Source organism: Lampetra fluviatilis, chromosome 51 (genome assembly GCF_964198595.1).
Source record: "Lampetra fluviatilis chromosome 51, kcLamFluv1.1, whole genome shotgun sequence".
NCBI lineage: Eukaryota > Metazoa > Chordata > Hyperoartia > Petromyzontiformes > Petromyzontidae > Lampetra > Lampetra fluviatilis.
The window spans coordinates 6,038,826-6,051,281 of NC_136325.1; the positions used below are offsets into that span (position 1 = coordinate 6,038,826).

At 48.8% G+C, this 12,456-nt stretch overlaps 1 protein-coding gene across 2 annotated transcripts in view; it reads right to left on the reverse strand.

Annotated features, from left to right (window-relative positions):
* Positions 1-749: 749 nt before the first annotated feature.
* The window catches only part of CCDC39 (coiled-coil domain 39 molecular ruler complex subunit), a 45,404-nt gene continuing 33,697 nt past the window's right edge, over positions 750-12,456 (reverse strand). Inside the window, exons 17-21 of one of the 2 annotated variants that reach the window (XM_078878592.1) lie at positions 11,106-11,246; positions 10,166-10,345; positions 5,962-6,068; positions 4,813-4,967; positions 750-3,560 (exon numbers count right to left, since the gene is read on the reverse strand). In XM_078878592.1, the coding sequence (XP_078734718.1) occupies positions 3,502-3,560; positions 4,813-4,967; positions 5,962-6,068; positions 10,166-10,345; positions 11,106-11,246 (642 nt within the window). In that variant the 3' untranslated portion in view covers positions 750-3,501. Of the gene's footprint in view, positions 3,561-4,812; positions 4,971-5,961; positions 6,069-10,165; positions 10,346-11,105; positions 11,247-12,456 lie in introns of both variants that reach the window. The other variant, XM_078878591.1, reaches the window with a different exon arrangement.

Here is a 12,456-nt window from a genome sequence, read left to right on the forward strand (position 1 = left end):
GTCAAGTGTGCGTCTCAAATGAAACCACTACATATGTAGAGGTAGGTATAAATGGCTAAAAAATTAAATAAAAACGGGAGGGTCGACAAATTTTGGAAACCTGTTTCGATCAACTTTTTACCCAGAAATAAAATATTTAATTGCCTCGGCCAGTTTGCATTATTTGGTAGCCTGGGGTACTGCCATAAGGATCATCTGTGAAACAGGAACTTTATAGCTCATCGGATTCCTCCAGTATAAATATTAAGATTCTGATATATTTTAAAATAATAATTGACAGCTTATCATCAGTCCAGTGCTCGTTAAAAGTGTCGCCATGCTGTTGGTCAGGAGGGTTTGTTTGACCATACTTCACCACAGCTGTTCATTGCAGGTTGATGAATGGAGAGGCCCAAGAATGGCTCTGACATCAGGTCGGCACTGATGTTAGTCGTGGCCGGGAATCGAACTCAGGTGGCCGGGTTCACAGTGTTTGTATGTGTGTGTGTTGAACTTCTTTCGCACCGTACGTAGCCAACCCGTGCTAATCGGAGGTGCGGGGGAAGGACAACAAACTAAACACAAAAAGCGGCTCTAAAGAAATTAGTTTTTAATCTAGACGATTTAAAAGTGCTTTCTAATATCGGAAGAGCGTTCCAGACGGACGCAGAAGCGCATCTGAAAGTGGCACGGGTGAACCGCCGCTCAGTGTGTCACCGATGCATATGAATCCACGTACACAATTCCACACTTTCCCAAATGGAATTTTAATCAAGTGTAAAGTTAACCGATGTGTACACTTCCACAAATACACGAATCACTTGAGTTAACGCAAGACTTCTGAAATTTCATCACCATTTTATCCAGCACGCGTGGATCAGTAACACGGATGCTTTACTAAGAGGCAAATGCGTAAAAGATAAACGATTGTAAATTGGGCGCCGCGATGGTGAGGTGTTGACTACCTCGCCTGGTACGCAGGAGGTCGTGGGTTCGATCCCGACCCTGACGCCTGCTGCTGTGTATTTGGAGTCTGATTCTCTATCATCATCACGGTAGCTAGGAGATGTTAACTACCTCGCCTGGTACGCAGGAGGTCGTGGGTTTGAACCCGACCCTGACGCCTGCTGCTGTATATTTGGAGTTTGCGTCTCTCTCTCATCATCATCACGGTGGCTAGGAGATGTTAACTACCTCGCCTGGTATACAGGAGGACGTGGGTTCGATCCCGACCCTGACGCCTGCTGCTGTATATTTGGAGTTTGCGTGTCTCTCTCTCTCATCATCATCACGGTGGCTAGGAGATGTTAACTACCTCGCCTGGTATACAGGAGGTCGTGAGTTCGATCTTGACCCTGATGCCTGCTGCTGTATATTTGGAGTTTGCGTGTTTCTATCATCATCATCATCACGGTGGCTAGGAGATGTTAACTCCCTCGCCTGGTACGCAGGAGGTCGTGGGTTCGATCCCGACCCCTGAATATTTGGAGTGAGCTTGTTCTCCCCGTGGTCGCGTGGATTTTTATTCGGGTCCTCCGGTTTTCCCCTCCACATTTCCACGTGATGAGCCACTTTGTTGAGCGATAATTTGCGGCCAGGTCGCTTCTGACAAAGAGCTACATAGCTCGGTGGGGCCTTACCTGGTAAAATAAAACTAGTTTATAGTTTAAATTGCACATCACATGTCTAAACGAATATACACACACACACTCACGGTCCGTATCGCCTACGCCAATGAAGATGGAACAAAGCAGAGAAGTTACGCAAACAACTTTTGAGAGCCGGCAAAACGAGGGACATACGGAAGCGGGGAACAATCGATAATTCGAGAACTCCAGTTGACTGCGAAGAAAAGTACACGGGCCTGGGCTGGACAAAATTCACGAAGGAACGGTGGTGTGTTGTCCTTCCACCCGCACCTCCGACTAGCACAGTTGACGATGTACGGTGCAAAAGAAGTTCAACATACGTACATATATAGACTCACACAGAGACCCATAGACTCACACAGAGACCCGTAGACTCACACAGAGACCCATAGACTCACACAGAGACCCATAGACTCACACAGAGACCCACAGACTCACACAGAGACCCATAGACTCACACAGAGACCCTTAGACTCACAGACACCCATAGACTCACACAAAGATCCAGACTGACACAGAGACCCACAGACTCACACAGAGACCCATAGACTCACACAGAGACCCATAGACTCACACAGAGACCCACAGACTCACACAGAGACCCACAGACGCACACAGAGACCCTTAGACTCACACAGAGACCCACAGACTCACACAGAGACCCACAGACTCACACAGAGACCCTTAGACTCACACAGAGACCCACAGACTCACACAGAGACCCACAGACGCACACAGAGACCCTTAGACTCACACAGAGACCCACAGACTCACACAGAGACCCACAGACGCACACAGAGACCTATAGACAAATCTTCATCGATCGCCAATCCCTGCTTCAAGAAATCTGAGCCACAGCTTTGCTTGTACTGAACCAACGCTCACCAAAAATTGCGCCCTCCCAGTAGGCTGTGCGGCTAGCTGATGGGATGCGTCAAAAGTAACGTCATCTTGTTCCCGTGGAAGGACATGTACGTGAGCGAGTGAGGCGCGTTGTCTGCTTAGTGGCAATCTTGCCTCCTGTGCTGGAGTACAGGCTCGATTCACCAAGCCCCTTGCGTTGGTTTGTTCCCATGTTCTACGTTGGGGAGCGGTGGCGCAACGGTTGGTAGCCGGCTGCGCTGCGAGCCCGGCGACACGAGTTCACGGTCGTCAACATCAGTGCCGATTATCTGAACTACGCCGGTCCCATGAGCATCTGTTTGTCCATACTCTTTGGTTATTTCGGTGAAGTCACGTAGGTAGAAAATAAAATAAATTAAATCACGACGTTTCGATTGCAACGCAAGCAAACATCAACCACAGCAAGACATTTTTTTTGTTGAAGTCTAGATTATCTTCTTCTTGGTTCTTTCGGTAAAGTCACGTAGAATGGAAATAATAAAATAAAAAAAATAAAACATTATAAAATAATTATTTTATTTTATCACAATATTTATTTTATTATGTTTGGAATGGAAATAATAAAATAATAAAAATAAAGCATGATTAAGTAATTATTTTATTATGTTTTATACTTATTTTATTATGTTTTATTGTTATTATTTTATTATTTCCATTCTACGTGACTTTACCGAAAGAACCAAGAAGATGAATCCCTGCAGTCACGAAAGCTTTCAATCGAAATCTAGATTATCTGTTTGTCGTAATCATCGCCGCCGGGGAGACAAACGTGGCCGGGCGTGGTTCTGGCCACCCACCCACCAACCCACCCCCTCGTGTGCCGTGCCGACCCTCATAGGCGCTACTCGCGAACGGCCCTTGTCAAAGCTGTACGGGGGACCTTTGCCCTGTCTTCGTCTGTGTTGGAAGTTTGTGTTTGGGTTGCCGAGTGGACCACGCGCCGGGAACGGCTGCGCTGGAACAGACGGCGCTATCGCCGAGTGCTGCTCTGACTTCCACGACTGCTCGGACGAGATGATTTTGCACTTCCTGCACAGACACACACACACAAAGACAAAGATCGCCCTATAGCCTCAACAGACTGTGTGGGGCAAGTGCTGTTCGCGCGTAGCGCCGATGAAGGCCGGCAGGGCACACGAGGTGGTGGGTGACCAGCACGGCACCACGCCCAGACACAAACACAAACACCAGAGGTCGCAACCGGCTACCCGTACCCGTACCCTACCCGATACCTGGCTACCCGTACCCGGCCGGGTATGGGTAGCCGTTTGCGACCCTGGTGCGGCCGGGTACGGGTAGACCGTGAGTCACTGGTGAGTCACCGTTTGTCACTCATTTCCCAACGTCTTGTCTCTTCTCACAATTCAAGTTCCTAGAATCAACCCACCCGCGCCTGCAACATGGCTTCATCCCAGAGGTCGCAATCGGGTACCCGATACCCGTATCCTACCCGTACCCGGCCGGGTATCGGGTAGGGTACGGGTACCCGTTTTCGACCCTGGTGCGGCCGGGTACGGGTACGGGTAAGGAATCAAAACCCGTTTGCGACCTCTGACACACACACGGCTGCTGGTGGTGACGCCGCACGTGACCTTTGAACCTCCAGCACCGTGGCGGCAGCGGCGAGGGTTGGCGGACCAACCGCACGGATGTTGCGAAACTCCCTTCCCGTAGGAGTCGAGTGGCATGCTATGGCTGGTCAGGATAAGGCTGTAAAACAGCACGGGAAATAATGTGGGCTAATGTCCATCTGTCCCTTCTGCTTTTATGGCTTTATTTTGGTGATTTTCGAAAAGTGTTTTGGTTTGGCCATGTTTGTTTGTTGTAGTACAGAGTTAGACTGATGGCCTTAATCTAAGTTGTCTAGTGGTTGTTGTTGTTGTTTGACTTGCATCCCGCTGGGATTTTTGCACACAGGGTTGGTGTACGGTGATTTTTCTGCAATATTTTGCTGTCTTTTCTTTGATTTTCTGTTTGCACATAGTCACATATTCACTTTAAGATGTTTTCTTGTTCATGTTTTTTTGTTTGTTGCGGTTGCACCCGATTTAAGAGCCGAATGGCTCACAGGGCTATACCTAATAAATTAACTTTGAACTTTTGAACTTTGAACTGTACGGGATAGAGTGTTGCACCCTCGCGTGCGTGGGTCTACTCCGGAGCGCTCAAAGTTTTCCTCCGACGTGCACCAACCACTCATTGGCTGGCTGAAAGCATCTCAACACGTAGAGGACCACAGAGCTCGGACGCAAGCCTGCGGGCCTGCGGGCTCGCTTCTCACCCTTGGTGCTCTCGGTCACCGAGCCGCGGCCGGGGCTCCTGCCCGCTGGGGTGCCCCCGTGCGGAGACGACGGCGAGGGTGGCGGCAGCTCCAGTCCCAGTTGCACGGTCGTCACCACCGCAGCCCCCGGCGAGGCTCGCTGGGATCCAACGCCGCTGCTGGTGACGGCGGCGCAGAGGCAGGGAGAATCGCAATCGTTTACTTCGACTGGAGGAGGAATCCGATGGGTTATCAAACGTCTCCAGTAGGGGCACAGGCAGAGGTCACAATCGGGTACCCGATACCCGTACCCTACCCGATACCCGGCTACCCGTACCCGGCCGGGTACGGGTAGCCGGGTAGACCCTGGTGCGGCCGGGTACGGGTAGGCCGTGAGTCACTGGTGAGTGAAATATCCTCAACGCGTGATGTTGGTTCTCAATATGTAGGGAAAAACCGGAGGGCCCGATGAAAAACAAATCCACGCAACCAACGGAGAGAGACACGCAAACTCCAATACACAGCAGCAGGCGTCAGGGTCAGGATCGTTACTCCGACCTCCTGCACACCAGGCGAGCGAGATAACATCTCCTGGCCACCGTGATGATGATGATGATGAGAGAGACACAGACTCCAAATATACAGCAGCAGGCGTCAGGGTCAGGATCGTAACCACGACCTCCTGCACACCAGGCGAGGGAGTTAACATCTCCTGGCCACCGTGATGATGATGATGAGAGAGACACGCAAACTCCAAATATACAGCACGTAGAGCGGGGGGGGGGGAGAGTGGCGGTTGAGGTTTAACATGCCATTAACATGTCATTAACATGTCATTAACATGGTTAATCACATCTTTCCAATGATTGCTCAATTTGAATCCATCTTATGTCTGTGTTTGTATATCTGTATGGCTAAGGGAGACCCGGGACCGGTTCAAATAATCGTCACCAGTGGTGGCCGTGAGCGGTAATCGAACCTTGGTTGCCAGGTTCGTAGCGCAGCGTAGCGCTAACCACTACACCCACCCACCTCCTCACTGTACCCTGCCGGCCTTCATAGGTGCTCAATAACAGCACTTGCCCCAACAGCCTGTTAAAGCTATACGGGGGGCATCTACGCCACGTATATATATCAAATGATACGTAGAAAACATCGACATTACGGTACCGGACTGATGATGCAGAGGATCTTGCAGAAGATAGTCGTGAGCTCTGCCTGCTGCTGGAAGATGACGATGACGTGGAAGACGATGGTGATGGCAGAGTGATCCCAGCCTGCGGCGTTCCCACGAGAGAAAAACACAAACAAACAAAAAGACGTCGCAGCCCGTTAAATCGACGGCCCAGGGTTTGCTCATGAGTACCGCCGCGTCGGTATGGGCGTTTAATACAACAATCATTTTTTGCTGCCAGGGGGCGTCCGTGGAAATGCTGGAACATCTGCACACCTGTCAACCCCTTATCAGTGCCCTACCTTATTACAGACCAATTCAGACCCTATTGGTCACCCCGTGGCCTTCTAGATCTCAACGTTCATCCTACAAAATCCCATCACAAGGGAGAAACACAAACAAGTGGATGCTTTGTTGTTGCCTGTACTGAAACGGCTGTACGCCGCATGGAAGTGAACACTCAATTCTCCTGCACAAGAATACGGGTAAACCGTGTGGGTTGACAGGTACGCATCTGTGGAAAGAGCTTCATAGCTCATCGGATTTTTTTCCTCTGGGATAAATAAAGATATCACTGGTCAACACACTTTTTCTGGCATAAGGTATTCCAACAATTTTAAGGTAATTTGCTGAGGTGCTGATTCCAAATCTGGCATCAGTTTTTGTCCATCACATCAGGTTTTTGAGAGATCAAATATTGCTTTTCAATAAAAACAGAAAATGTATGCCATTGGAACCTCATTTGCCATTAAAAAATATGATACATTTTTTTTACCCTTTTATCTGGCAACAAAACTGACACCTTTTTTTACAAGGAGTCATGTTTGCATTGACCACAATACCTGCAGTCTTAATGCAAACAAAAAACACAACTCTGATAACACAGGTCAACACACTTTTTCTGGCATAAGGTATTCCAACGGTTTTAAATGTAATTTTGGGGTGCTGATTCCAAATCTGGCATCAGTTTTTGTCTATCACATCGGGTTGTTGAGATATCAAATATTGCATTTTCAATAAAAACTGCGGAAGAAAAATATTAAATAAATGTGGATATCTACATGAAATTATATTATAAACACACCATCCTAAAAATACAGCACCATATTTTAACACTAAAGCAGTCACTGACTCGCAACAACTTGCAATCATAAGTGACAGAGTTAATTTCGGGTAAAATCAATGCAAATGGGGTATGCCGATAACATAAAAATGAGATGTGATAGAGCAAATCTGAGATCAGATTTGGAATCGGCACCCTGAAATTAGTCTAAAACAGCTGCAAAAGTCCAGGCCAGATTTTTTTTTGTATTGTTGACCAGTGTAATGATCCTGAGAATCAAGAAGTTTACTTCCCCATCGAAAAAAGCCGGTAGAGCCAAGACGCTCTTCATCAAGGGGGGCCGGCTCAGCTGGCAGACATCATAAAACATTCCACAATTGCAGATTTCAAAGAACAGATTTCATTTAAAAAATGTACAATTACGTTGTTAAAGGACATTAACACTTGAACGTTTAGTGATGACAGAATGGAGATGCTAAGAGATGAAAAACTTGGCTATTGCCATGGCCCAGATTTGGTAAATTACTTGCGAAGTCAATTCATTTGGAAATGTACATATGTACATTGAACTTCTTTTGCACCATACGTAGCCAACTGTGCAAATCAGAGGTGCGGAGGAAGGATAACAAACTATGGGTCTCTGTGTGAGTCTATGTGTCTCTGTGTGAGTCTATGGGTCTCTGTGTGAGTCTATGGGTCTCTGTGTGGGTCTATGAGTCTCTGTGTGAGTGTATGGGTCTCTGTGTGAGTCTATGTGTGTGTGTGAGTCTATGGGTCTCTGTGTGAGTCTATGGGTCTCTGTGTGAGTCTATGTGTCTCTGTGCGAGTCTATGTGTCTCTGTGTGAGTCTATGAATCTCTGTGTGAGTCTATGAATCTCTGTGCGAGTCTATGGGTCTCTGTGTGAGTCTATGTGTCTCTGTGTGAGTCTATGAATCTCTGTGTGAGTCTATGGGTCTCTGTGTGAGTCTATGGGTCTCTGTGGGAGTCGATGGGTTCCTGTGTGAGTCTATGGGCCTCTGTGTGAGTCTATGGGTCTCTGTATGAGTCTATGGGTCTCTGTGTGGGTCTATGGGTCTCTGTGTGAGTCTATGGGTCTCTGTGTGAGTCTATGGGTCTCTGTGTGAGTCTATGTGTCTCTGTGTGAGTCTATGAATCTCTGTGTGAGTCTATGGGTCTCTGTGTGAGTCTATGGGTCTCTGTGTGAGTCTATGGGTCTCTGTGTGAGTCTATGGGTCTCTGTGTGGGTCTATGGGTCTCTGTGTGAGTCTATGTATCTCTGTGTGAGTCTATGGGCCTCTCTGTGAGTCTATGTGTCTCTGTGTGAGTCTATGTGTCTCTGTGCGAGTCTATGTGTCTCTGTGTGGGTCTATGGGTCTCTGTGTGAGTCTATGTGTCTCTGTGTGAGTCTATGTGTCTCTGTGTGAGTCTATGTGTCTCTGTGTGAGTCTATGGGTTTCTGTGCGAGTCTATGGGTCTCTGTGCGGGTCTATGGGTCTCTGTGCGAGTCTATGGGTCTCTGTGAGTCTATGAATCTCTGTGTGAATCTATGGGTCTCTGTGTGAGTCTATGGGTCTCTGTGTGGGTCTATGAGTCTCTGTGTGAGTCTATGGGTCTCTGTGTGGGTCTATGTGTCTCTGTGTGAGTCTATGTGTGTGTGTGAGTCTATGGGTCTCTGTGTGAGTCTATGGGTCTCTGTGCGAGTCTATGTGTCTCTGTGTGAGTCTATGAATCTCTGTGTGAGTCTATGAATCTCTGTGCGAGTCTATGGGTCTCTGTGTGAGTCTATGTGTCTCTGTGTGAGTCTATGAATCTCTGTGTGAGTCTATGGGTCTCTGTGTGAGTCTATGGGTCTCTGTGGGAGTCGATGGGTTCCTGTGTGAGTCTATGGGCCTCTGTGTGAGTCTATGGGTCTCTGTATGAGTCTATGGGTCTCTGTGTGGGTCTATGGGTCTCTGTGTGAGTCTATGGGTCTCTGTGTGAGTCTATGGGTCTCTGTGTGAGTCTATGTGTCTCTGTGTGAGTCTATGAATCTCTGTGTGAGTCTATGGGTCTCTGTGTGAGTCTATGGGTCTCTGTGTGAGTCTATGGGTCTCTGTGTGAGTCTATGGGTCTCTGTGTGGGTCTATGGGTCTCTGTGTGAGTCTATGTATCTCTGTGTGAGTCTATGGGCCTCTCTGTGAGTCTATGTGTCTCTGTGTGAGTCTATGTGTCTCTGTGCGAGTCTATGTGTCTCTGTGTGGGTCTATGGGTCTCTGTGTGAGTCTATGTGTCTCTGTGTGAGTCTATGTGTCTCTGTGTGAGTCTATGTGTCTCTGTGTGAGTCTATGGGTTTCTGTGCGAGTCTATGGGTCTCTGTGCGGGTCTATGGGTCTCTGTGCGAGTCTATGGGTCTCTGTGAGTCTATGAATCTCTGTGTGAATCTATGGGTCTCTGTGTGAGTCTATGGGTCTCTGTGTGGGTCTATGAGTCTCTGTGTGAGTCTATGGGTCTCTGTGTGGGTCTATGTGTCTCTGTGTGAGTCTATGTGTGTGTGTGAGTCTATGGGTCTCTGTGTGAGTCTATGGGTCTCTGTGTGAGTCTATGTGTCTCTGTGCGAGTCTATGTGTCTCTGTGTGAGTCTATGAATCTCTGTGTGAGTCTATGAATCTCTGTGCGAGTCTATGAATCTCTGTGTGAGTCTATGTGTCTCTGTGTGAGTCTATGTGTCTCTGTGCGAGTCTATGAATCTCTGTGTGAGTCTATGAATCTCTGTGCGAGTCTATGAATCTCTGTGTGAGTCTATGAATCTCTGCGTGAGTCTATGTGTCTCTGTGCGAGTCTATGAATCTCTGTGCGAGTCTATGAATCTCTGTGTGAGTCTATGTGTCTCTGTGTGAGTCTATGTGTCTCTGTGTGAGTCTATGAATCTCTGTGCGAGTCTATGAATCTCTGTGTGAGTCTATGAATCTCTGCGTGAGTCTATGTGTCTCTGTGCGAGTCTATGAATCTCTGTGCGAGTCTCTGTGTGTATGGATGTTGAACTTCCTTTGCACCGTACGCAGCCCTACCCTGCTCATCGGAGCTGCGGGGGCTGGGTAAGGACAACAAACTAATCACGCGCGCAACGCAAAAACAACTCTGACGCAGCGGCGCGACCTGCTGGAAGAACACGTTCACGTCTTCGGCGAGCTCGGGGCTCTGGCCCAGGCTGTCGGACAGCAGGCGCGTCACGGCGCGTCCAAAGTCGCGGAGCTCGCGCAGAGCGACGTCCCTCTCGGCGAGAGTCGCCTCGCGGCTCTTGGCGGCCGCACGCAGCTCGCGGGACAGCTTGGAGCACTGCAGGCCGGCGCGGAGAGAGACGGGGGGTGGGGAGAGCGGCGAAGAGCGCGCGACCAAGGCTTTAGCGGTGGCGTCGTCAGTCTCAGCAGTATCATCATCATCAGGGTCATCAGTATCATCATCATGGTCATCATCAGTCTCAGCAGTAGCATCATCATCAGGGTCATCAGTATCATCATCAGTCTCAACAGTAGCATCATGATCAGAGTCATCATCAGTCTCAGCAGTAGCATCATTACCAGTCTTAGCAGTAGCATCATTTACACATTCCTGCGGAGGGAGCTGGTAAAAACGTTGGGTTGCTCGGTCAATGTCCAGGGTCAACGGCGGCGTGGTGTATTCCGCAAATATGCCCGACTGTGAGGGCGGGCACAAGCCGGCGTGAGTAGGTTAAACGTTGAGTTTTATAAGGGCACCACGGGGTGACCAGCCCCTCGGGTAGGGTACGGGTATCGGGTACCCGATTGCGACCTCTGGGATGAAGCCATGTTGCAGGCGCGGGTGGGTTGATTCTAGGAATTTGAATTTTGAGAAGAGACAAGACGTTGGGAAATGAGTGACAAACGGTGACTCACCGGTGACTCACGGCCTACCCGTACCCGTACCCGGCCGCACCAGGGTCGCAAACGGGCACCCGTACCCAGCCGGGTACGGGTAGCCAGGTATCGGGTAGGGTACGGGTATCGGGTATCCGGTTGCGACCTCTGACGCGACGGCTCCCCACGGCTAGGAATGGAACAGGGCTTGGCCCGCTCACCTGTTTGTTTCCCCGCTCGATCTTCTCCTGCTGCTCCCTGATCTCCTTCTTCAGCTGCTGCACGCTGCCGCTGTGCCCCTCCAGGTCCCCCTCCTGCGCGTCCCCTTCACTCAGCAGCTCATCCATGCTCTCATTCATCACCTGCGCGACAGGAAGCACGTGCGCGTGCGTGTACGTTGAACTCGCCTACGCACCGCACGTAGCCAGCCGTGTTAATCGGAGGTGCGGCGCGGGGGGGGACAACAAGCTGCACTCAAAAAAATTAACCCGTAAAAACAAAGTTTTTCACTATAAATCCTTTATATGCGTGGCGGCTAGAGTCCTCTCGTCCTCTGGCTTGAGATGGCTGCCACCTATGGGTCAGATGATTGTCTGCCACCATTAAGCAATTGGTAATTAAATATTTAAAAATTTTCCCTAAAAAGTGTAAAATTTTGGAAACATTTTTTCACGAAAATTAATTGTCACGCACAACGAGTCTGTGTGCAAAATGTCAGCTCGATTGGATAGCGGGAAGTGGCTTAAAAAACGACCGAAAGATTTGCACGGTCGTAAGCAAGCAAGCAAGCATGCAAGCACGCAAGCAAGCAAGCAAGTGAACTTAATATAAAGGATTTAAAAAGTGTGAATGAATGAGTTTGGCAATCTAGATCAGGGGTGGGGAACCTTTTTCTGCCAAGGGCCATTTGGATATGAACAAAATGATCAACTTAAAAATTAGCCCGTTATATTTGTACTCTTAGGTTTTTCCGGTAAAGTCTATTATTTTTATTATTATAATTTATTTTTCACCTACGTGACTTTACCGAACAAACCTAAGAGTATGAATCCTTGCAGTCACGAAAGCTTCAAATCTAGAACCGTTATATTTGGTCAAACATTTAATTAACTCACCCCTAATGTCATGGCTGGAACTGCTTCTCTTTGGCGAGGCGCGTGGTGATGTTAGCTGGTATCGATGATGTTGCTGCTACTCGCAACTTCTTTTCCAGGTTTGCTCCGAGATTTATTGAATTGGCAGGGCCACACCAAATGATTTCGCGGGGCCTCATACGGCCCGCGGGCCGGACGTTCCCCACGCCTGATCTAGATGATGATTTAAACGTGGCTTCCTAATTTCAGAAGCAAGAGCGTTCAAGACGGCCGTAAAAACGCATCTGGCACCCAAGTTGGCGGTGTGGAAAGAACCAAGCCCTGGCTGCCTTTGTCTCCCTCCAGTGTGTCGATGTGTTTCACAATCCAGCAAGTACTCATTTAAAGGCCCTATCAACTAGGACCGGCGGCTTAGATATCAGGCAATGGATTTATTCGTCATGCCGGCTGAATGGATTCAGTTCATCACCAACATCGT